Source organism: Astatotilapia calliptera, chromosome 1 (genome assembly GCF_900246225.1).
Source record: "Astatotilapia calliptera chromosome 1, fAstCal1.2, whole genome shotgun sequence".
In the NCBI taxonomy this organism is placed as follows: Eukaryota; Metazoa; Chordata; class Actinopteri; order Cichliformes; family Cichlidae; genus Astatotilapia; species Astatotilapia calliptera.
Window position 1 is genome coordinate 14,895,110 of NC_039302.1, and position 23,225 is coordinate 14,918,334.

General features: G+C 39.1%; 2 protein-coding genes across 2 annotated transcripts; one reads left to right on the forward strand and one right to left on the reverse strand.

Moving 5' to 3' along the window:
• The first annotated feature begins 2,356 nt into the window (after positions 1-2,356).
• cenpq (centromere protein Q) lies at positions 2,357-17,629 on the forward strand. Its single transcript, XM_026165710.1, has 8 exons — positions 2,357-2,952; positions 3,038-3,080; positions 3,159-3,270; positions 3,416-3,484; positions 10,545-10,674; positions 14,422-14,541; positions 16,311-16,382; positions 17,054-17,629. The coding sequence occupies exons 1-8, from the start codon at positions 2,869-2,871 to the stop codon at positions 17,243-17,245; spliced, it is 822 nt and encodes a 273-aa protein (XP_026021495.1). The 5' UTR covers positions 2,357-2,868; the 3' UTR covers positions 17,246-17,629.
• Positions 17,630-18,192: 563 nt separating this feature from the next.
• LOC113021195 (C5a anaphylatoxin chemotactic receptor 1) lies at positions 18,193-20,942 on the reverse strand. The gene is made up of 3 exons (XM_026165697.1): positions 20,906-20,942; positions 19,844-19,977; positions 18,193-19,497 (listed from the first exon to the last, which is right to left on the reverse strand). The coding sequence occupies exons 2-3, from the start codon at positions 19,955-19,957 to the stop codon at positions 18,565-18,567; spliced, it is 1,047 nt and encodes a 348-aa protein (XP_026021482.1). The 5' UTR covers positions 19,958-19,977; positions 20,906-20,942; the 3' UTR covers positions 18,193-18,564.
• Positions 20,943-23,225: the final 2,283 nt, after the last annotated feature.

A 23,225-nucleotide genomic window follows, 5' to 3' on the forward strand; every position in this document is an offset into this window, starting at 1 on the left:
TTCCAACCCTGCTCCTTTATCCGGGCTTCGACTGGCAAACGTGACCCGAAATAGGCACTCTGGTGGAGTTACTTTATGTGTGTGTGTTTATAAGTAGTTTTAAACCTTGTGATCCACAAAACAGCATAACAGTAAAAGAAGAACTGACTGCGTTACAGTCAGTGCGGAGCAGCGGCTTCGCTCATGCACGGTTCATTTGCAGTTTGGACGCATAGGTGTGAACATCTCCTGCAGCTGGGGGAGGACTATCCTCCGCCCGTTTGCGCTTTAGCACGGGTGAGGTGCCCACGGCAGCATCGCTGCTTGTTGAGAGTAAGAGCAACACGCCCTTTCACGTCAAAAAGTCGTCATAAATAAGTTTCCAATAACACCAGGAAAAGTCGCCAAATTTGTCGCTAGTCACTTTTTAGAAAAAAAGTCGCTAAGGGGGTCTGAAAACCCGCGACAAAGTCGCTAAGTTGGCAACACTGGTTGAGGAGGAGTGTATTTAGACAAACAGTGCTTGACAAAATAAACGTGGAAATACTTCATTTTTACAGTAACCTTTACAAGTCAACCTTTTCAACGGAGAATGGCACTGTGTTTCTGGAAAGTCTTAGAGGCCTTAATGGGACATTGGATGTGGATACACTTCTATAAGAGTTGAATTGGAAGTTAAATATTTAGGTATAGTGATTTCTAAAAATATGTCCCGAAGAGAAGACAACAACATCTGCAATCGTATCGTCGACATGAAGAAATCCCTTAGTCGTTGGTTGACCAGGGATATCACTATATTTGGCAGAGTCATCCTTTCCAAAGCTGAAGGTATCTCTAAATTAATTTACCCAAGTCATTCTCTTTATATTTCTCCCCAAAATATTAGGAAAGCCAGCTCAATTATTTTTCAATTCCTATGGAAAAACAAAACCCACTATATTAAGAGATCACAGTTGGTTAAAGACTATGAGAAGGGTGGTGTCAGAGCCTTAGACTTTGAATCAATGATTGGAACTTTTAAGATCAACTGGCTCAGAGCTTGCTTATCTCAGTTTGATTCCATGTGGTTTCATACCCAGATCTTTATTTAAGGAACTAGGAGGAATTGATTTTCTATTAAAATGTGACTTTGAGACTAGTAAAATACCTGTTACACTCTCTAATTTTCACAAACAGATTCTTCATTTTTGGAAAATGATGTTTACACACAACTTTTCTCCTCACATGTCGACCCTATGGAACAATAGAGTGATAACTGCTAACAAAAAGACATTATTTATCAGGAACTGGTTTGAGAGTGGTATCTTGTTTGTAACTGACTTGCTGGATTTGAGTGGTGCTCTATTGGATTACGTGTCTTTCTCAAAGAGACACGACTTTAATTGTCCATTAAAAGAATACAGAAAAGTTTGCTGTGCTATCCCTTTGGCCCTAAGGCAGCTGATACGCAACACAATGCTACACTCTGAGGTCAATCCAGCGCTGCCAAACCTAAAAATTGGTAACTGCATCCTAAATGATAGTAAATGTAACAATAAATTTATCAGTGTGAATTTCAAATCTATTCTTTTCCAGGGGTTTAACTCAGGTAGATATTTGCAGGCCCTTCGTGGGGACCAGTCACTCCTGGAAAAGTTGTTCTCAAAATTCATTCAGTGGCCTGTCTCCCCAAAAGTAAAAGAAACTCATTTCAAGATAATTAATAATATATATCCTGTGTCTGAATTTTTAAAGAGGAGGTTTAAATTTGAGGTTAAACAGTGTGCATTTTGTGATTCAGCCTGTGAAACATTACACCATTTGTTTTTCTCATGTCCTGTGTCAGCTGCCTTTTGGTTAGAACTACACAGCTGGTTATCCCTCAAGATCAACGATATTCCCCAGTTTAATATTTCTGATATTATTTTCTATATGGCTAAACAACATCCATCTGTCTCTACTGTGATTAACATTGTCATCCTGTTAGGTAAATACCATATACATTGTTGTAAATGGAGGAATAGAAAACCATCCTTTACATGGTTCATCAATGACTTTAAACATTATTTCATGTCACTTAAAAAACTGAAGTCAAGCAGATTTGCCGCAATCCATGATGACATTTCCCATTTGCTACTGTTTTGATTATTACCTCTATTGTGTATCAACCTGTGCTCTTTTTTAATTCTTCCCCGTTAATAGTGTGCATTTTTTGTCTAGCCCCTCCCCCCATATCCTTGCTGTTAGTTTTGTTGTATTTACTGTGTTCTTTTTTTTTTATCCTCCACGAGAGTTCATTTGCACTATAATGTGTTATGTTGTTTGTGACTGTATTATTTCAATTGTTAAAAAAAAAAAAAAATTAGACAAACGTTGGGTGGCTGCCTTTTCCCCAAAATGGCGGATGTAGGGTTAATTTAGCCCCGAGTTGGCGTTCACAGGTAGCGATTTGGTCCAGGTTTTGCTCACATAGGGGTTTGTTTTAAAATTTTACGGAAGGTAATTAACCTTATCGATGTGCCAGTAAGTAAATAATTTAGTCAGACTTATCCCCGTCCCTTATTTCGGTCTTTGGACGACGGCAACATCGTTATTGTCTTGAACAGCTGCCTGACAAGCGACTTTCCGGGTTAAACCATCAATGCTTATGCGCATGCGAGCTGTGGAGTTTGAAAACAGCAGCGCGAAAAAGCAGAACGTCAATAACGCGAATTTTTAGATTTCAAATAATTATATTGTCTTTTAACTATTTATGATTTGTTTTATGCCTTTTATAATTAAGGCTTAATTGTTTCTCAAAGAAAACTCGTGCTCGTTACTTAAGACGCTTTTGGGAGTCAGACGTTGTCATGTTGTTTCAGCTACATTAGGTTAACGTTTTGGTTTATTTCGACGTTTTCACGAGCAAACATGAAACCCACACGAGGTTCTGACCGGGCCCCATCAAAAACACCCAACAGGAAAAACAAGGAAAAAGCAGAAACATCGAGTCGGGTGAGTAAGTACACTCCAGCTGTCGTCGTTGTTATCTGTAGCAGCTCAGGCTGACTTGTTACCTCCAACCCTTCATTTACTTTAGGACCAAGCCAAGATCATCCATCCAAAACCATCACAGACGAAAGGTTAGGAACCTCTTATACCTCTCATTCCACAGCAAACTGTGAAGTTTGTATTTTCTAATGCGGCTCTTGTCTTTAAAGCTGAAAGAGGATCATCTCCTAACCCTAAAAGAGCTAAAGTGCAGGACAACAGGGCGCTGATGTCCAGGTCCTCCATCACTGCTCTGGAGAACATAATGGACTTATCAGTACTGTGAGTCTCACATCAGAAGTAGCATGCTCTTATTTTTAACCATAACCTGAAATATATTTCAAGCTGAGGTTTTCCTGTTGACATTGTGCAATATTAGCAAGAAAAATTACCTTGTAAGGACACTTTGTTCCCCCCCTGTTCACAGAGCAGCTCTTGCTGTGAAGCGGACAGAGAAGAAGGAAAGCCAGGAGCATCTGAAAAAAATGAAAACCATGTAAGCATTAAGTCTGAAATTACAGTTAAAGTATGTATAAATAAACAACATAAGTAAGTAAAATTCTTATTTATATAGCATATTTCTAGATAAAAAGATCACAAAGTGCTTCACAAAGTATAAAACAAAAACAGACAAAAGTTAGCAAAATGCAACAAGATGTGTTTTTAGTTGTTTTTTTAAAAGTGACCACTGAGTCCGCAGATCTTAAGTTCTGAGGAAGAGAGTTCCACAGTCTCAGCCTTGTATGCTGAATAACAAGTAGGCTCTGATCACAAGACCTCAGAGACCTACTAGGGACATAGGGCTGTAAAAGTTCAATGATGTAGGCTGGTGCTTGTCCTTGAAGAGCTTTAAAGGTCAGAACCAATATCTTAAAATGGACTCTGAATTCAACAGGGAGCCAGTGCAGCTGTATAAGCAATGGTGTTACATGAGAGTACTTAGATGTTTTTGTCAGAAGCCTTGCTGCAGCATTTTGGACAATCTGCAGACGTTCCAGGAAGTTTTTGTTTAGACATGTAAACAGTGAATTACAGTAGACCAATCGCGATGAAGTGAATGCATCAATAACAATCTCCAGGTCAGTATGAGATATTAAAGGGCCCAATTTAGAAATGTTTCTTAAATGATAGAAGCAGGACCGAACCAGAGATTTGACGTGAACATCCAGAGTAAGAGCAGAATCAAAGGTTACCCCTAGGTTCCTGATAGACGATTTCACAAATGTTGAAAGAGGACCAAGAGCATTCATTATGTTTGGTACGGTACATGTCTGTCACATACAAGGACTTCAGTCTTTTCTTCATTAAGTTAGAGGAAGTTGTCAGCCATCCAACTTTTGATGGATTCTAAGCACTCATTTAGAATCTGCAGCCTAGAAACATCTTCAGGTTTAAAAGAAATATATAACTGGATGTCATCTGTGTAGCAGTTGTTAAGATTCAACCTTATAACCAAAAAATAAGCAAATTCCCTAACATACTAAACGGTCCACCCGTATTAAATCCTTTTAGCGGTCCAACCGCATTCAATCATTACCAGCAGTCCAACTGCTTTAAATCCTCAGATTCTTATCAAAATCAAAACAGACATCCACCAGTAATTTCAGTGAACGGACTTTTAATTTTCACAGCCCAATTTGACACACTTTGGAAATAATTCAACAGGTAGTGCTAGGGCTGCTCGATTATGGCAAAAATGATAATCACGATTATTTTCACTGAAATTGAGATCTCGATTATTTGACGATATTTATTTAACCCTTTAAGACCTACTATAGAACCAAGTCCGCCAGAGCTTATATTATTTTTTTACATGTTGTAGTGCCATTTGTGGGAGCATTTCAAGTTGCTATACAACTGTTATAGCCCATATTTTAATAATATGTATGCATTAAGTCCATAGTAACTACATTAATTGCAAAAAAAGTGCAATAAACTACAAAAAAATTGAAAATCGTTTTTTGTATTTTTTACATATATTTCTACTTGGAGAAATTTAAGAGGTTTATCCCTCAAAGCTTTAAATACAAAAAAGTTGCAAAAAATAGTTTACAACAACAGGAAATTTATTTTGAGTGTCTTCATAGTTTTATTTTGGAGATACACCAATTTTTATATACTGCAGGAAAAACGAAAAAACAATCCTATGATGCAAATTTGCAAAGAAAACAGCAGGTGCATCAAAATAAACTATTTCCAGCAGTGCAATTCGAGTTCTAAGCATCCCAGAAACGACACAGAAAAGTCAAACATGACCAGTATAGGTTTAAGGCCTACAAGTAAAAAACTACAATTTCCGCGAAAATGACATCACTTCCGGTTTCGGCCAGGAAATGGCGGACATGTGATAGTTCATGCTGACGTCTGTTTCACTGTGGGAAGTGTTACAAACAGCTGATCGGATCGGCAAAGCGTGTTTCTGGAATATTATGTTTTTGTTCCTGCAAGCCTTTTTATGCAATTTTTGCAAAGCTTTATGTGAAAGGAAACCGTGACCGAGGACAAGCTGATGGCATCAGATGTAAGTACAACTCCTCTGGTTTCATATGCAAAACAAATTATTGCGCTAGCTTACTCGGTTCAGGTTCTACAGGGATTTAAAAAATAGTTACACAAAACGGAGCATGCTGCTCTGACTGGCTTTAAAGGGTTAACAATGACTTTAAAAAAATAATATAAAATAGTGTGCAACACCACTGAAGTTTTTTTTTTTTAAACTCTCTTTTCAACCAACAGCAGTCACTCTCCAAATAACTTCTGCTTAGCTTTCCGAGCTTTCCGAGCTTCCCTCGGGTTCTCTTAATCAGCGTCTCCAACCTTTTTTGCGCCAAGGACCGGTTTATGCCCGACAATATTTTCACGGACCGGCCTTTAAGGTGTCGCGGATAAATGAGGGAGGGGCTAATAATCGGCTCAGTCATTTTTAATGATCGTTGAAAGCCCAGATCGTAATCGTGATTAAAATTCGATTAATTGAGCAGCCCTAGGTAGTGCCTTACCTTTTTAAATATGATGCGCCGGCGTGCGTCCACTCACTTTTGACCACTGGCCAAGTCTGCCCGTCTGACCACCTCGGACCACCGCTCACACCTCCACTTTTCTCCCTTACTCAACCACCGGACGAAGCCCCCAAATGTTAAGATTCAAAAATTGAGAAAGGGTACAAGAGGTGATCGAAAAATAACCACACTGGTCCGGCCGGGTGAAGTCAAACGAAGATTTTAATTCACACGTGGGAAGATCCCTGGAAACAGCAATTGATCTTCGACTTACTAAAGCACAAACAATTATTTTATAACATCAGGGTTTATTTACTGACGCCCCTTCATGCGTCACCGGTACATTTTATACATAGATCAGATCAACACCAGAATGACTTTTCACCTAGAAAATCATCTTCTATTTTCATGGCTGGTACTTTCCGTTCTTTGTCTCAAAGTGAATTGTTCCTCTTTCTTGTCGAGAGATAACTAATCTCTCCTCTAAATAAGTCTAACTAATGTATGTGTATGTGTTGACCTCACATGCTCTTTGTGTCACCTCTTCACCTCCTACTGTCTGTGTCTCGTCCTCAAATGCTCTTTCTCCATTCGCCTATCGCACTTCCGACCCTCCACCAGACCAGAAGCTCACTGAGACTATGTGTATGTCTTCTACTAAATAAATGTTTTAACCAAGAACCTCTACTAAAACCTTAATATAAAATGACCTGATATAAGTGTTTTGTAAGCATGTATTGCAATTCCTTCTATGTTCTAGTTTTCCCTCAGCATATATCACCTAGACACTCTCACTAGATGAAGCTCAAAACCATTAATGAACCTGAACATCAACTCAAATAAGCACAGATATGCAATATGTATAAAATAATTATAACTGCACCTGAAATACAAAGTTAACATCATCATAAACATCTTAAGGCCATCTTAAAGCTATCTGTTACATTGTTAAAACAATGATTATACTGCAGATTATATTATGCTGATAAAATACTTTTCTATTCATCCCCACACAGTGCTAGCAAATGTCCTCAAAGGGGCTCAAAATATGCTGGAGAGGAAGTAGATATATTAAAAACAATAAGGGTCCCAGGACAGAACCTTGTGGCACACCATAGGACAGGGACGTGGAAGATGACCTGTACTTAGAGACCGCCACAGAAAAGTATCGTTCTTTTTTTTTTTTTTTTTTTTTTTTTCTCTAAGGCAGACCCAGATACACCAACCCAGTATTTCAGCCTTTCATGCAAAATGTAATGTATCGTTTTGCATCAGAATGTCACTAGAAACTCTAAGAAGGGCTGTTTCAGTAGAATGAGCTCTACGAAAGACAGACTGAAAGTTGTCAAAAATATTATGTTTGTCTAAAACATAATAACCACAACCTTTTCTAATATCTTAGCAATTAACGGCAATTAACCATTATTCACTATCTGACCTACATGCAGTTGGATATCTTTTTACGTTAAATTTAAGTCACACATGAAATTAAGTTTGTGTAGGTTGGTTTTAGGAACATGCGGCACTTGAAAGCGGCACTTAAACTTGAACGCCTGTCACATCACACGAACGTCACACGCCTTGTGTGATGTTTGCGTATGTTTGAACCCCATCAGTTAGCACATTAGAAGCCTTGCGGTGCTTTGTTAAGACCAGAAGAGTGGCTAAAGGTGTGGCATGGCTCACACCCTTTCATTACATCCCACATAATTACCTTGATGATGTTCAGATTGTGGCTTTGCTCCAGGCTTTGTTCCAGAAAGCAGGTCTAATGAAAAGTATGACTTCGGTTAACCCTTAGGTTATAGGTTATAGACTAGATTGCTCCCTGAAACAAAAAATTGGGTGTAACACTGTGACTCTGGATAGTAATTCAGGACTTATGGTACTGTGTTTGTGTCCGCAGGTATTTGCTTACACCCAGTTTATACCTTTGTGATAAATAAACAGTCATAACCGCAAACTCCTCTGATACCCTAAAACATATCCTGCACTGTAACCTGATGTGGATGCCCCTAGAAAAGTCACTACATGTCAGAGGTGGGACCAAGTCATTGTTTTGCAAGTCTCAAGTAAGTCTCAAGTCTTTATCCTCAAGTCTCAAGTCAAGTCTCAAGTAATGTCAGGCAAGTCAGAGTCGAGTCTCAAGTCACTGGTGTAAAAGTCCGAGTCAAGTCACAAGTCTGAAACTTTGAATTTCAAGTCCTTTCGAGTCTTTAAAAAAAACAAAACGAAAAAATAATGTTGCAGTTATGCTAAATGTAAATATTAGACCATGTAATTTTAAAATCTGTGTTTTTCTCAACACATGACAAAATAGTGAACTTAGAAAATATACACAAATTGTGAAATTGCACCTCTTTAAAATGCAGCTCAATTAAACCTAGCTCCAAGAATAATTTTCACCGACAGTTCTGAGATACGCTGCATGTTATTCTTGGATGCGGTTGTAGGACCAGCTTTAAAATCGCATGACAAAAATATCATACACATAAAAAAAAACTGCATCACCAACGTAGCCTGGACAACATTTGCTAGTTAGATGAAGTCAGCTATCTCATCTTAGCATATTTATATGCATATTTATAATCATACGGTTCTTGGAGTGAGTGCATACACTCATGAAGTTTAGTAACTTCAGGTCACTGCAACAAGCCCAGGTACAGTTTACCGACGGATGGGTGCAGGACCTTGAAATGCACCGTGTAGAACGAAAGACCATCGTACGTATCATAAGTTTACCAGTCTCACAAATTGTCGTCATAAATACACATTCCTTAACCGTTTATTAATAGGACCTTTGAGCTCAACGGTAATTAATTAGTAGTGGAAATAATTTCTGGTAGCATCACAGAAATGTAGCAGTGACAATAATACTGTATGCAGTAATCGTACTGGGCAATTAGTGATACAAAAAAACTGCTTTACCCTGTGAATAAAAGTATATGTTTTTGTCAGTGTACCATAATAACAGAAGCGAAACGCAATGTTGTGTCAGGACAATTCACTATTTATGCACAATAAATAAAGGAGCATAGCGCGACAATTTCTGTTCAGCGCCAGACTTGCTTGTAACCTATATCACCAATTATGTTATGAAAATGACGTATTAACTACTAAAAAACACTGACCTTCGTGTAAATGCTTGGAGCAGACTAACCTGTGAGCTGGAGTGTTCTGGGACGTTATATTTGATCTTTGAATGGCTGCAATCCAGTCGCGTCTTTGTTACTTCGGGAACAATTTCTCTTCAACGACGTAATCCGATAACAACCGATCTCTTTACCCGTCGGCTTCCCGTGGCTGTCATGCGACCGGCTATTGCAGTTAATAATACAACGGCTTCTTGACATTTTTGTGTTTCTTTTTATCGCTGTATAACTGATTTTAATTGAAAGCCTGCGTGCGCTAGTACCGATTGCCACGAGTTCCCAGAATCCTTTGCGGTTCTACCCGTGAATGACGTCACATTTTCAATCTCTATATAATATGCATGTTAAATTTTATATTTGGGGTAAAATATCAAGTCTTTTCAAGTAAACCGGTTCAAGTCCAATTCAAGTCCCAAGTCATTGGTGTAAAAGTCCAAGTCAAGTCACAAGTCTTAGAACATTTTTTCAAGTCAAGTCTAAAGTCATAAAATTAATGACTCGAGTCTGACTCGAGTCCAAGTCATGTGACTCGAGTCCACACCTCTGCTACATGTCTCATCAACACAGCTCGATTCTACCTGTGCACTTCCATCTACTATTTTGCAGCATTCATGTTCTCAATATAAGAAACAATAATCATAGCTTCAATTCAGGGACTCAAAGAAGTTGTCACATACCTGTAAGGACAGTGAGGGAATGTATGAAGAAGTAGGAAAACTGTGAAGGACAAATATTTGCCTTTGAGAGAGGAAAAAAACCCCAGATGCAACCTATGTGGATGTGCCCCCCTCCCCCCAAAAAACAAAAACCAAACAAACAAACAAAAAAACCCCCAAAAAAACAACTGCATGTAGGTCAGATAGTGAATAATGGTTAAAATCTGGGCTAAACAGGAAAAGGAGCAACACCAGTGTTCAGCAAGAATGAGAACAAGCACCACAAAACATTCAAACAAATAAACAAAAAGCACGACAAGCTTAGATGGTGACTTTAGTGCAGTTTAAGATAAGACAGCTATTAGGTTGTTAGCCTGTCCCCATGCACTGAAACAGTTGGCAAATGTTACTGCAGCAATCTCTATTTAATAAAACTGGTCTGCATATTTAGACACAACGCAGTGATCACTGATGAATCAGTTGTTGTGTTGTAACCGATCGGCCTTTCTGGAACCAGAAACTCAGAGTTCATCAGCTCAGTGTTTGTTTCACACAAAGCAGGGCCCTGCTCTGTGTGGGTGTGCATCACAATGATAAGGATTGAGTGAAAGTGGATGAACCCTCATTAAATTATTCATTCATAATCCTCTGTTTTATTCTTTTATTAATTCAGACATCATCATTTGAGAATTTTTTTTAAACTGCAGTTTGTGTTGCCTTTTCCTGATGTGTTTTCCGACCCATTTTAGGTTCCTGGCTCAGTGTGCACAACTCAAAGTTCCAGTGCAGAAACAAAAATATTTGGAGCACTCATCCAGGCATCACCAGGACGAGACTAAGAAGTCAGTGGTTGGAGAGAAGAATCTGAGCATCTTGAAGGTGAAAAACATAAAAAATGATTCGATTGCTTTGGAGGATTTGATTGGAAGCTAAACTGTCTCTTGGTGGAAAATTTATGTGGCCATGAACTTGATACATCTGTGCAAAAACCTACTGATATAGAGAGGTTTTCACATTTCTGCAAGTTGATATTCTGTTTGTTCAGCAGGTATAAGAAAAATGATTTGCACTGCCTACCTTATGGTTAGACTGTGGTCTTTGACACCATTGAGATAAAGTCTGTTTCATTTTGTGTGCTGTGGTTTCTCTGCTCTGAAGTAACACCTACTCAGCTCTCTGTACGTGAGAACAGAAGAAGGATGGGGTTAAAAAACAAAACAGGAATTTAACTGCTCACAATAAAACTGAATGATACAATTAGGTCAATATGTTTGTAAACTGGGACACATCGATTTTTTAAATTTTTTTTTGCCACAGTACAACACCCCAGCGAATTTTAAATCAGCCAATCAAGACTGAAGTGCAGACTTTTAGCTTTAATTCATTGTTTTAACTGTTTATGAATTGTAGCCATTTTTATTTTTTCAGAAGCTCAAAAATAATATAATGTTTTTTTTTAATATTTTATTTTTAGTAATATAATGATCTATTATTTACATGGACGAAAAACCTTTGCAGTCAATGAGGGTCTGAAGTGTAGAACTAATGGACTGCACCAGATGTTGTGTTTCCTCCTTTAAGATGCTCTGCCAGTTTTTGTGTTCAGTAATTGAAAGCATGCTCTACTGTGTTCATTTATCTATTGAAGAATCTATTTTCTTTAGCTTGAGAAACTGTTGGGTTGTTTTTGCAGTATGCTTTGGTTTATTATCCATTAGGGCTGCAGCTGTCATTAATTTTAGCAATCTATTGATAATTCCACTGATTTAATCGAGTACCGTAATTGTCGGGCTATAAGCCGCTACTTTTTGCACAAGCTTTGAACCCTGCGGCTTTTAGTCAGGTGCGGCTTTTCTATGGATTTTCCATGATTTTTGTCATATCGTAAGACGATTTGTTTTGTTTGTTCCGCTGTTGTACGGCACTACGTTGCCTGGCGGAAGGATCGGGGTTCAAGAGTGGTATGTTAGTCACATGTCCGTCCGCCAGGCAACGTAGTGCCGTACGAAGTAGCGCGAAAAACAAACTTCAAAGTAGCGCTACGCATTCAGCGGGAGGCGTGGATGACGAGCGGCGATAAACTTGCGAAAAGCAAGTTATGCCCAACTCCACCGGTGGATTCTGACAGCGTGGAAAAGTGCGAAAACATCCACGATCACCAACGGATTTTGAAGGGCTGGACTGCTGCATGATGGAGAGGAGGACACCGCCACGGCCCTTCTGAGGGTGTTCGACTCTGACACTGACAACGAGGATTTCTTTGGTTTTGAAAGTGACAACGAAGGAGAGAAGCGGAGAGTGGATGACGAAGCCATCCTGAGCCTGTTCGTATCCGACACTGGAGAAGAGGACTTTGGTGGTTTTAGAGCGCAGGAAGAAGAGAAAGATGGTGAATGACTGACTTTTCTTCTTGTTAAAGCCGTGTCACTGCACCTGAGCCTAAAAGGTAGGCCGAATCTATTTTTCTGGTGTGCTGTAGGTTACTGTTATGTACTACATGTGCAAATATGTACCCATAACTTGTTTTTCAAAATATTAATAAAAGGGGTGTGTCTCCAAACAGCCATCTCTTTCCTGACAATTCCCTTTGTGCATATTCTCTTACATATGATAAGTCAACATTGAAACACCTGCAGCTTTTAGTCAGGTGCGGCTAATGTATGTACAAAACAGGATTTTCCCCTGATTTTAGCTTGTGCGGCTAATATTCAGGTGCGCTTTGTAGTCCGGGAAATACGGTAATTGGATAAGAAATAATTTTGTCTAATGAGGAATAACAAATATTCAAAAGAGGAAAAACACAGGTCTTTCAAAATCAATGTTTCTTTTTTTAAAGATTAATGCAATTTAATTAACACAGTATTTTATACTATTTCACGTTCAATCTGATAATGTTACGAAACCTTAAAATTAATATGATCTAGTGCATCCCGTGCCCCCTTTTGGACACGCCAATGTTTGCTGCAGGCATTGCTTCCATGTAAAATAAGACTGCTTGAATCAGCCTTCAGAAAGCTGTATGATTTAAATGTGTTATTAGGCTAAGTTAAGAGTTCATCTGCATATTTTAATACAACTTCTGGAGGCTTACTGATTTTCACCGTGTAAAAGAAACACTGATGGATGGAGCAGCTACAAAGTTTGCTTTTCTTCAGGTCGGAGTTTGTTGATCAGGTGCTTCGATCAACAAACCAACGTTGGAAACACGTTTTCTTTCACTCTACCTAAGCTTACTGTCTCAGTAATGGCTCTGCCTCTTTGCTCTTCACGGTGCGTGGGTTTTATGTTGTCAGACTTCCTATATCATCGTCAGATTTGATACATTTAACACATCTGAATGCTACAGAGCCACGTGTTAAAACGAAGCATCAAAGCAAAGAATTTGTGTTGAGGATTTCTTCTTTTTATAAGCGAATTACTCGATGAATCGTTGCAGGCCTGGTTTTCTATTTGCACTGTGAAGGTCTGTATGATTCGTTTTTCTGCAACTGGCTCAATCTGAGCAGAGAATATAGGCATGTAAAGTTAGACGATGGGGTGTTCTCCCCGACTATCTTCACTATAGGGATGTGTATATATGTGTGTGGTTGCACAAGTATGTATATAGACCTGTAAATTTGTATCTTTTGACTTATTACTGGGGCTATAAAGATACATGTAACAAATGTATACACTATTATTTACTAAATAGTGGAATGGGGTGGGATTAAACAAGTTTATGCTTCTTTCTACTTTTTTTTGAACATGTAAGTTATTTATAATAATTGTTTTACATTTTCCTTTTGTTTTGCTTTTTTCTCTTTTGTGGTTGTATACTATTTTAACATGTTCAAAATTAAAATACAATAGAATACACTAAAGAGTTCATCGTGCTGCTGCTAACAGCAGTCCTATTATCTTTAAGTACTAGTGACCCATAACACACAACACTCTCCACAAATTCATCAGACCATGAGCTGTTTTTCCTCTCTCTGCACCCATTTTTACTTACTTTTTTTTACGTTTTTAATTTGTTTTGGTACAAGTGCATCTTGGTGTTATCTGTGTAAAGATTTAGTCTGAGCTTTTCTTGTTCTTGTTCACCTTTCTGTAGACCAACAAGGTGCAAATTACTCATTAAGTTGTCTCTTGATTGTTGGTTTTGACGATTATATGCTTACCTCCTCCAGAGTGTTCTTGACTTGGTTCAATGATTTTAACCATTAAAATAATTCTGTCATCATGTCTGTCATTTGTACCTATTTTCTGTGGACATTTAGACCTCTTTGGTGGTCAGTGCATTCATTATTCTGTTTTAAAAAATTATTGTGATTTGGTGCCTTACAGTTAAAAGTGAGTCGAATTGAAATTTCGAGCCTATGAAAATGGGGAATATGTCTAAAAATAATTCTTGAATTAAATATGAAAGTTTGGACTTTAATCATGTGTTAATTAATTGGTTTAAAATCCACGGTGGAGAAATTGTCTAAAAGTCTATGAACATAACTTCTGCCTTTTCACTGAGATGTGACAGGTCATAGAAAAAAAAATAACATATCATGCTAAAAAAAAAAAAAAAAAAACCAGTCCTAAAACAAGAGAATGGTATCAGTGGTTTTACATGAGGGCTTCTTTTTGACTTTGCAGGAAGACTTGAGGGCTGTGGTTCGTGCACTGGAGAGGCTGGAGGAGGAAACAGAGTCTTTGCAGCACTCATGCAGTCAGCTGAGGGACCAGTTAGAGGAGGAAGAGGAGAAAGCTAAAGAGGTGCAAATGATTTCACACAAGCACACATACTTATTTGTCTTTATTGCAACATTCTCCAATCACTGCTGTCCTGATTTTAATTCAGGTGTGAATTTGACCTTTTTATTTTAGTGAAAATCTGCTACACCAGCTGTTATGAGCATTTATATGATGCTATTAATATAAACACGCATTTATCTATTAAAGCATTACAGCATTGTCTGAGTTTTTCATGGCTGAATCATCCTCTTCACACTAAAGTTATCACCTACAACCTCAAAACACTGAGGAGTCGCAGCAGATGTGAATGTTGTCATTTCGTGCCTCGTGCTATCTGATACAGAACATTTAACCATATTGGCCAGTGTCAATGCCTCAGGCTCATTGATATATTCTTGGAGTTGTTCCTGAGCAATTTTTGTGGTCCTGCTGTGAGAGTCAGCTGTCATGGCAAAGGGCACATCCATGTTGGGAATCTCATCTTCCACTACATCCCAGAGGTGCTGTATTAGAATGAGATCTGGGGACTGTTGGGGCCATCTGAGTACAGTGAACTCACTGATACATTTAAGAAATCAGTTTGATAGATTTGCGTTTTGCAACATCTCGCGTTCTTCTGCTGTAAGCAGCCATCAGAAGATGGTGGTCATAAAAGTATGGACATGCATCAATTCTCACACACGATGTCTCTGTAGCGTTTAAATGATGCTCAGTTGGTACTATGAAGTCCACAATGTGCCAAGAAAATATGCTTCACACCATTACAACCTTACCAGCCTGAACCTGATGGTTCCATGCCTTCATGTTGTTTACTGACCCTGCCATTTGAATGCTGTAGCAGATATTGATTCATCTATCCAGGCAACTGGTGAGACTGTGAACTGTAGCCTTGGTTTCTTTTTCTTAGTTGGCCCCTGTTGTGGTCTTGGTTTGACGTGTTGTGTATTTAGATATATTCTTCTGCATACCCTGATTGTAACCAGCGATTTAACCAGGCTGACTTTATTATCATTTTCAAGCAGTCTTAAAATAGCAATCAAGTTATTTAAAACACTCTGGCCATACTCCGTTGACCTCTGGCATCAACATGGCATTTTCACCCAGAGAACTGCTGCTTATTTTCTGTTTTTCAGACCATTCTCTGTGAACCTTAGAGATGGTTGTGCGGGGGAAATCCCAGCCGATCAGCAGTTTCTGAAATACTCAGATCAGTCTGGCTACGTTTAAGTTTGTCTATGTTAACAAGCAGATGAACAGGTTTATCTGATAAACTGTTCATTACCACCTCTGGTGTGTTTTTCAAATTCTGAACCTTTTGTGTCGATTTATTTCTTTGATCTGAATTTTCCCTTTTTGAACGTTACTCTCTTCTTTCTTTCTTTTTGCCTTTCTTTTGCAATAGACTATGGAGGTTCTGCTACAGGTTTTATTATATGCTATATAACTATGTTTTAATGTGACATACATTACAGTAAATGGGTCATTTAATAATAGTAGATGTCACAGCTGAAGTGACCAGAAAATCGTGGTGTGAACTGCAGTTTCGACACCATCATGGGGCCGTTAGACAGGTTCGTCTAGACGTTTGTTACAGAATCACCGTAACAGTGAATTTTTTGTGATGTTTGGCTGAAATGTGACTATTTTGTGGCTGTTGTGAAATCTGACATAACCTATTCTGGAGAAATATCAAGTATTGCCTGGAATGCTACACCAGAGCCATATCGAATTACAGACTCGAAGGTTTTTAATGATTTACTTCAAACTCACACAGTTTCTGGTCTTCACAGATTTTACGAATAAGTGAACGAGCTGTTCTCAAACTTCCCTGTCTTCCTTCTCAGAAAGGTGAAACATTGGAGGTGAGTGTTGTTATTTTAAGAGCTAGGCACAGCCAACATTTTCACACTATCTGAAATGTGCTTCATTTAACCAAATTGCACAATATTACTTATCACTAAAGGTGAAGTTCATTTTGTTCCTTTCTTCTTTTTTTTATGAATAGCATTTCTAAATAGCTTAGCAGGCACTTCCTCTACCATGTAACAGGAAAGCCTGTACATGTTCTCTGTGGTGCAACTTCTGTGAAAAAACATGAAATTCATGTTACGAAATGCAGAGAGAGAGAGAGAGAATGTGACTTTTAGGTTCTGTGTTATCTTGGTTATCTACTCAGCTACAGAATAAACCCTTGTTTTTGTTCTAGCTGTTTTCACGAGTCATATCACTCATACGTTTTACCTGGAATTAGTTGAAAAATCAACCACATGTCACAGGTCATGCTGAGTGTAGGTCATCTGAAGTCACTACAACCTGCAAGTTTCATACCTGAAAATTACACCTGTGCCACTTTTTGGCACCATAGGACTGTAACAGTTATCTTTTCTCTGGTTCTAAGCCTTAAAAACTGTACTTGTATCTGTGGTAATGTGTGTATACCCACTGCTGATTGATCTGCTGCCTCTCTTCCCTAGGAGAAGACCAGATCATTTAAAAAAAATCAATTTAAATTGCCACTTTCTATTTTCCTCAGGCTCTGCTGAGAAAGTTTATACCAGACAGCGATTCTGCAGCCACAGCTCGGAAACTGAGCCAAATTCTGCAGAAATCGAAGCCAACCAAGGATGACCAGGTGCTGCTTGCGCGGGCACGTGAACACGCCGATCGGCTCTTCCACCCCGGCTGCGTATTGAATAGTAGCGCACTGAGTTTTGAAGAAACGTAGCATTAAAGAAGAGGTTTAGAGATTTGCTGCTCAGTATTTATTGGGTTTGATACTTCTTACTTCCATATTTGTGGTTGTCTTTGTGGTTGTCTTTTTTCATTGCTGTGCATGTTGCATAAACCAGTGAACAAGATGATTCATGAATTCATTTTCCCCTAGAATAACAACCCTGTGGAATATTTCTGCTTACCATGCTTCGCTGGTATTGAGTTTGCATCATATTCCTGTTTTCAGCTACTTTTTTCTTTGTTTTTTATTAATTATGTGTTCTGTTATGTGGATGTTTTTTGTCTTTTGGTGGACATAAAAGCCTGATATCCAACTTCTGTGGCAAGTTTAGGCTAAACAACTGAAAATTAAATAAAGTCACAACTGAACAGTGAATTAATTAAAATCCTGCTGCCTAAACTTTTTTTTACAGTGGAAGATTTAGTGTGCGCTGAATAAAAACAAGTCCAAATCTTGCTGCTGCTTGCTGCTTGATGTTTTGCAAGCCTAGTGAGACATTCAGCTAACTAAAGCTACTGGAATGCGTTTAATCTGGAAAACTTTTGGTTTTAACAAATTTGGAGAATCTGCTCTGTGCTGGAAACAATAGCATTCTTGAAAGGATTATGCAAGGTATGGGTTGTTTTTTCTTTTTAAGAACTCCATGTAATAAAACTAAAACACTACCCTGCAGCCAGGAAGTTAGCATCGAAATGATGTTGTTTTTTTCATTGCTGTGCATGTTGCATAAACCAGTGAACAAGATGATTCATGAATTCATTTCCCCCTAGAATAACAACCCTGCCATCAGCATGTTCAGACAGAAGCAGCTTCTTGTTAGGAGCTGGCAGCAACAGCCAAACCCAAATCTCCTTTTCATGAGCCAAATATGCTCTTTTTGGCAAAGCATAGGAGTAATTTCTGTTTGTTTGTTTTGTTTTGTAAATGAAACGTTTCCATTCCCATTCTCAAAAATTTTAATAGCCTATTAAAATAAAAAATAAAAAAGTATGTGTACATTCAAAACAAATCAATAACAGTCCAGATCCTTGAAATACATGGTCCAGATAGGATCACATCTCTGCAAAACTGTCAAACTAAAGCAAAAATCATCATTTTATTTACAAGATTATGTGTGGTTTTCACTCATAAAGAGGACACTGCAGTACATTCACTTGTAATAACTCAAACACTTCTACTTCTGTATTTACACAACTCACATTTTAAAGGGGGATGAATAATTTCCACAAAAGGAGAAATGCACATGTTAAAAGAAATGCTGAAGACATGAAGAGTTAACATGCTAAATTATTACATTATTGGCCTCCCTGTTACATCTGCGAGTTTTTCAGTGACTTCCTTCGTATGGACTCTGAGGAGTCATCATTGAAAAGTCGGTCAATGGTGGAGACCAGAGAAGCTTTGATGGCACGGCCTAAGCCTCTGGCAGCAAACACGTAAAGCACGGGGTTCAGGGCGCTCTTGATATACACCAGGTACAGAGATATGTATTTACCATAGCTTGCTGACTGAAACAGAGAGTGAGATTTGGCCAAAGCCTGTACAAATCGACAAACAAAATAGGGGACCCAGCAGGTGAGGAAGAGGAGCATTGTGAAAAAGAGCACATGGTACATCCTTATCATCTTGCGTGCCATTGAAGGAGTGGAGGAGGTGGGTGTTGGAGGTGAAGCTCTCCTAATAGTGAGCAGAACAGCCAGGTTACTTCCCAGGAACACCAGCACGGGCAACATGAAACCTGCTAAAGTTTCGATTACGAACAAAGTCGTATTATGCCCTTCACTCTCATAGCAAAGGTGTTTCCCAGATTTCTCCTGCAGGACAGCGAAGTAGAGGTAGGGGCTAGACAAGATGGTAGCCATCAGCCATATGAGACCACAGGCCAAAGGGACGGCCCAAGCTGGCCGTCGCAGTCGAGCCCACACCGGCCTCAGCAGGCACAAGCATCGTTCCAGAGCCACAGCGCAGAGGAGGAAAGCAGAGGCGTACAATCCCAGGACCCGCAGGAACATGATGATGCGGCAGAAGGTGTCCCCAAATGGCCAGCTGTAGTTGTGAATGAGAAAGCCCAACATGAGAGGGGTCCGCAGGATCAGCACCAGATCGGCCAGGGCAAGGTTCAGGACATAGACACGGAAACTGCTGGCAGCGCGTGTCTCCTCATTACTACCTCTACGCACCACATGACGATGACTCCGAAATCCGAGCGCCCAAACCACGAGCCCATTCAGAGGCGCGCCCACCTTGAGGTACCAAGACAACCAGGTTGCAGTTAGGCTCGGGGAAACAGCAACTTGACATTTTGCAGGAATTCATTTATTTGCTTGTTGTGAAGACTGAACCTACTGTTCATTCTGTGAAACCGATACGAAGATGGAGCTGGTCTTATTTAATGAGCTCTGGTGGCTTTTTCAGCCTTTGCATGACAATCGTCATTTACATTGAGCAGGCTCCCTGCCTGTTGTAGCTGCAATACATGGAGCATTTACTCCACATGTATATATGTAAGTGGAACTGATACTGAATGTGAATTTTACATCGGAAACGATTCATGAACTGAAAGTAAAAAAAAAGGAGAAGATTTCTCACCAAGAAGATAAGCAGCGTAACTACAATCTGGGTTCCTCTTGAAGCCTCTGCCTGCCAGGTGCTGCTGTTGGAGCTAGATAGGTTTTCCACCTGTGTCCCATTCATGCCAGCCATCGGGCCGATACGAAACTGGGCTGTAATGCAGCACGTTAGTTAAATACAGAAAGTACTGCGGCTGTTTGTCAATAAACAATTTCATCACTGATGGAGAAGGAAAATATGCAACTGTTGCACTGAAAGACAGATTTCACATATGCTGGTTGCCTAAAATGTTGACAAGCTGATGTCCACACCACACAGCAAGGTGACGCCACAAACTTCCTTCTGTACGTTTGCTCAGCTTTGCATTGTTTCTTAAAGTTACGTTCCTTACTTAAAAATAGCGAATGAAACAAAGTGAGTGCAGCGCTCGAGTCTGAATCACCTGGGTGGGTGTTTTAAAAAAAAAATCATCTATCACTTAGGTGGCATTTTCTAATCGGATGAATAATCATAACCACTGCACGTAACCACTGTACTCTAACTTTGACAATTTTGTGGGTTTTAGTGCAAATGTCAGCTTTTATCTCAAGAGGCAGTTTGACTTTATGTGCTGCTTTTTGTTTCCATGGCGTGAATAATAAAAACATGAAAGCAAAGCATGCACGTCAGGTGCAACAGCAGTGATTAACGAGAAAGGAATCTGCTACACGTACATTCAGGCAACCCCGGGGTCTGCTATTCTGCTGCTGCATGCAAACATTCATGTATCAGTGAACTTATCTCCCTGGTATGGATTCATTTTTTCAAAGCAAAAGCGAATTTCTGCTTTCACAAATCACAAAAAAATTTCCTTTTTCCATGTTAAGTATTAAAAGCAATGAGCAGCATTTGTGCTGTAACTGACTCCAATTTTAGTTTGCTGCCCGTACTAACCAGATCATTACCAACCTGCACCAGAGTTATCAGTAGCTGTGAATCAGTGGAGATTAAACGCATTGAAGTTGGTTGTTTTAAAAAATAAAATAAAAATCTAAAAGCAGGATTAAAATTAAAATCTAATTCAAAGACTTCTTTACTCACCTCCTTTACTTGAGTTGTGGGTGGAAGAAGTGGAGTAGCATATCAATAAAAAGGGAGTGCCTATCTGCCTAACTCTCTCTCTTTCCTGTCTGTGATTGCAACACACAGACACACACTCCTTCCTATAACCATATTTACAACATCTCAGAGTCAATCATCATTTTCTTCTGATAGTGAAAAGCCATTTCAAGTGTTTCCCTCCGGCTTTATCAGCTGCTTTACATGAGTAGTTGTTAACCTCAGAGGCATAAAAGGTAAAAACTGAATAAGATAAAACTGCCACGTCTCTCTTTAAAAAAAAAAAAAAATTGCCACAAAGTTGTTTTTTTGTTTGTTTTTTTCCATGAAACTTGATTTCTAACATTTTGGTGGGCACTTTGTTTTTCATAGCTGGCAGTGAGAGGAAACGTACCCCAGCTGCTCTTGAGCTGCCAGTGCCGCGTTCAGATAGTCATCAATCTAGATTTCGATTTGCTTTACTTCCTTTTCTATTATGTCTGCCACATTGTTTTGCATTCCTTTGTGTGGAGTGGATGATAAGATCATTTTTAAACACCCGAAAAAACAGTTTTGGACTTGACCGAAGCTTTCAGTCTACATCAAAACAACAACACACGCTAATTTTAACAAAACACAACAAATGAATGTTGTTGAGCCAAAAGGATCTGTCGTTATAAATGAGGAGAGCACAATCAAACTGAAAATGCTATTGAAAAATAATTTTAGCTAATTCGTATTATTTTCAGCTGTGTTTGTGTCAAGGGTCAGCTGCTTTAAACTTATCAGGGACACTGGTTTAATACTTTGGCCGGCTGGTTGATGAAGGTGCTCCTCACAGCAAAACACTCACGTGATAATTGAAAATTATTTATCTAACACAGCTTTCTGCTTTCACGAGACGCTCCAGATCACGCCTGTGCGTGCCATTTGACGTTTGTTTGCAGTGGCCGGGTCTAAAGCTTCCCTGAGGTAGGCTCAGTGTGTGAAAAGTGAAGTAGACACACATTAAAACTGCAGTCTTGCTAATTAGCCTGCAGGGTGCATACAGGAATGTACGCACCCTGCAGGAATGTCAAACAGGAATGTCAAATTCATTTTACATCGTGGGCCACATACAGCACATATAGTTGTTTCATGTAAAGTGGGCGGGAGTGGTGGTAACTTTTTATGATAGTTCATTGCACAGACTGATCTGTATTTATGAAAAAAGTTATTGTTAATTAACTACGGAGTCGCTAATAGTAGAAAAACAGGAACTTCACTGAAATTAAATTTTTTATCTCTTAGTTAATCAATTTGGTGTAATTTAAGTACGGCTGAGCATGAGCAGTTTTTGTCAATAGAAAAAGATGTTAATGAACAACTTATAAAATTTCAGTTAAAAGTTCAAAATCTATGCATGTCTTCACATTTTATAAAGTCAGTGGGCCAAAATCAAGTCTTTGATGGGCCAGTTCTGGACCCTGGGCCTTATGTTAGACACCCCTGGTACAGAAGTCTTATGGGAAAGCGCATGGCTCTTTAAACAGCTACTTTAAAATGGTATTTTATTCGCAGGAGTTCGCCACAGAGGATAGCTCTGCATGTTTTTGATTTATTTATTATTTTTTATTACACTGGATGCTCTTCCTGACACAGTCCCCGAGGGATCTGTGGCTCACTTGGTTATAAAACCTCTATAAAGACTTTCCTGATGAGTTTATGGTCTCGCTTAGTTTGAAGTCTCTTTGAGTTTAACGTGAGGTTAATTTTACAAATTTTGCTCTCGTTTATACTAAAATCAAAGGTACAGTAGGACATGCTTTAGTATGTGGCTACTTTCTAACTGATTAGTTGCCGCTGTGTGAGTGTGCAGTGTCCTCTGTTTCTAAGTTGCTCATGGCATCTAGTTTTAAAATGCCAAGAAATTTGTAATAGCCAGATTCTCAGTTTGAGGCTTGAAACTGAGACCAGCTATGGTGACTGTGGCACTGAGAACAACGAAGTGAGTATATCAGAGGGACAGCTCAGGCTGACGTTTGGATGCGTGCAGAGGAGAGAGTGTGGGACAATATTTTCCAGGTAGGAGAAAAAGAGGAAGACCGCCGAGAAGGTTCATGGTTGTAGTGAAGGAGGACATGCAGACGGTTGGTGTTACAGAGGAGCATATTAGGGATAGGGTGATTGAAGGAAGATCATCCACTGTGGTGACCCCTAAAGAAGAGGAAGAATGCTAAAAATTGGGCCCAGTGTTTGACTTTATTATATAAGTTTTCAAATTACAACCTTCCAGATATCAAATCTCAATCTGGACAAGCAGGGTCCCAAAGTCTAAACAACT

Excerpts from the sequence above, each read along its gene's own strand:
- cenpq (XM_026165710.1), top strand. The coding sequence starts at position 2,869 with ATGAAACCCACACGAGGTTCTGACCGGGCCCCATCAAAAACACCCAAC. Across the intron at positions 3,271-3,415 it reads ATAATGGACTTATCAGTACT|AGCAGCTCTTGCTGTGAAGC; the intron begins GTGAGTCTCACA and ends CCCTGTTCACAG. Across the intron at positions 10,675-14,421 it reads AGAATCTGAGCATCTTGAAG|GAAGACTTGAGGGCTGTGGT; the intron begins GTGAAAAACATA and ends TTGACTTTGCAG.
- LOC113021195 (XM_026165697.1), bottom strand. The coding sequence starts at position 19,957 with ATGGCTGGCATGAATGGGACACAGGTGGAAAACCTATCTAGCTCCAAC. Across the intron at positions 19,498-19,843 it reads TTACGCTGCTTATCTTCTTG|GTGGGCGCGCCTCTGAATGG; the intron begins GTGAGAAATCTT and ends TGGTACCTCAAG.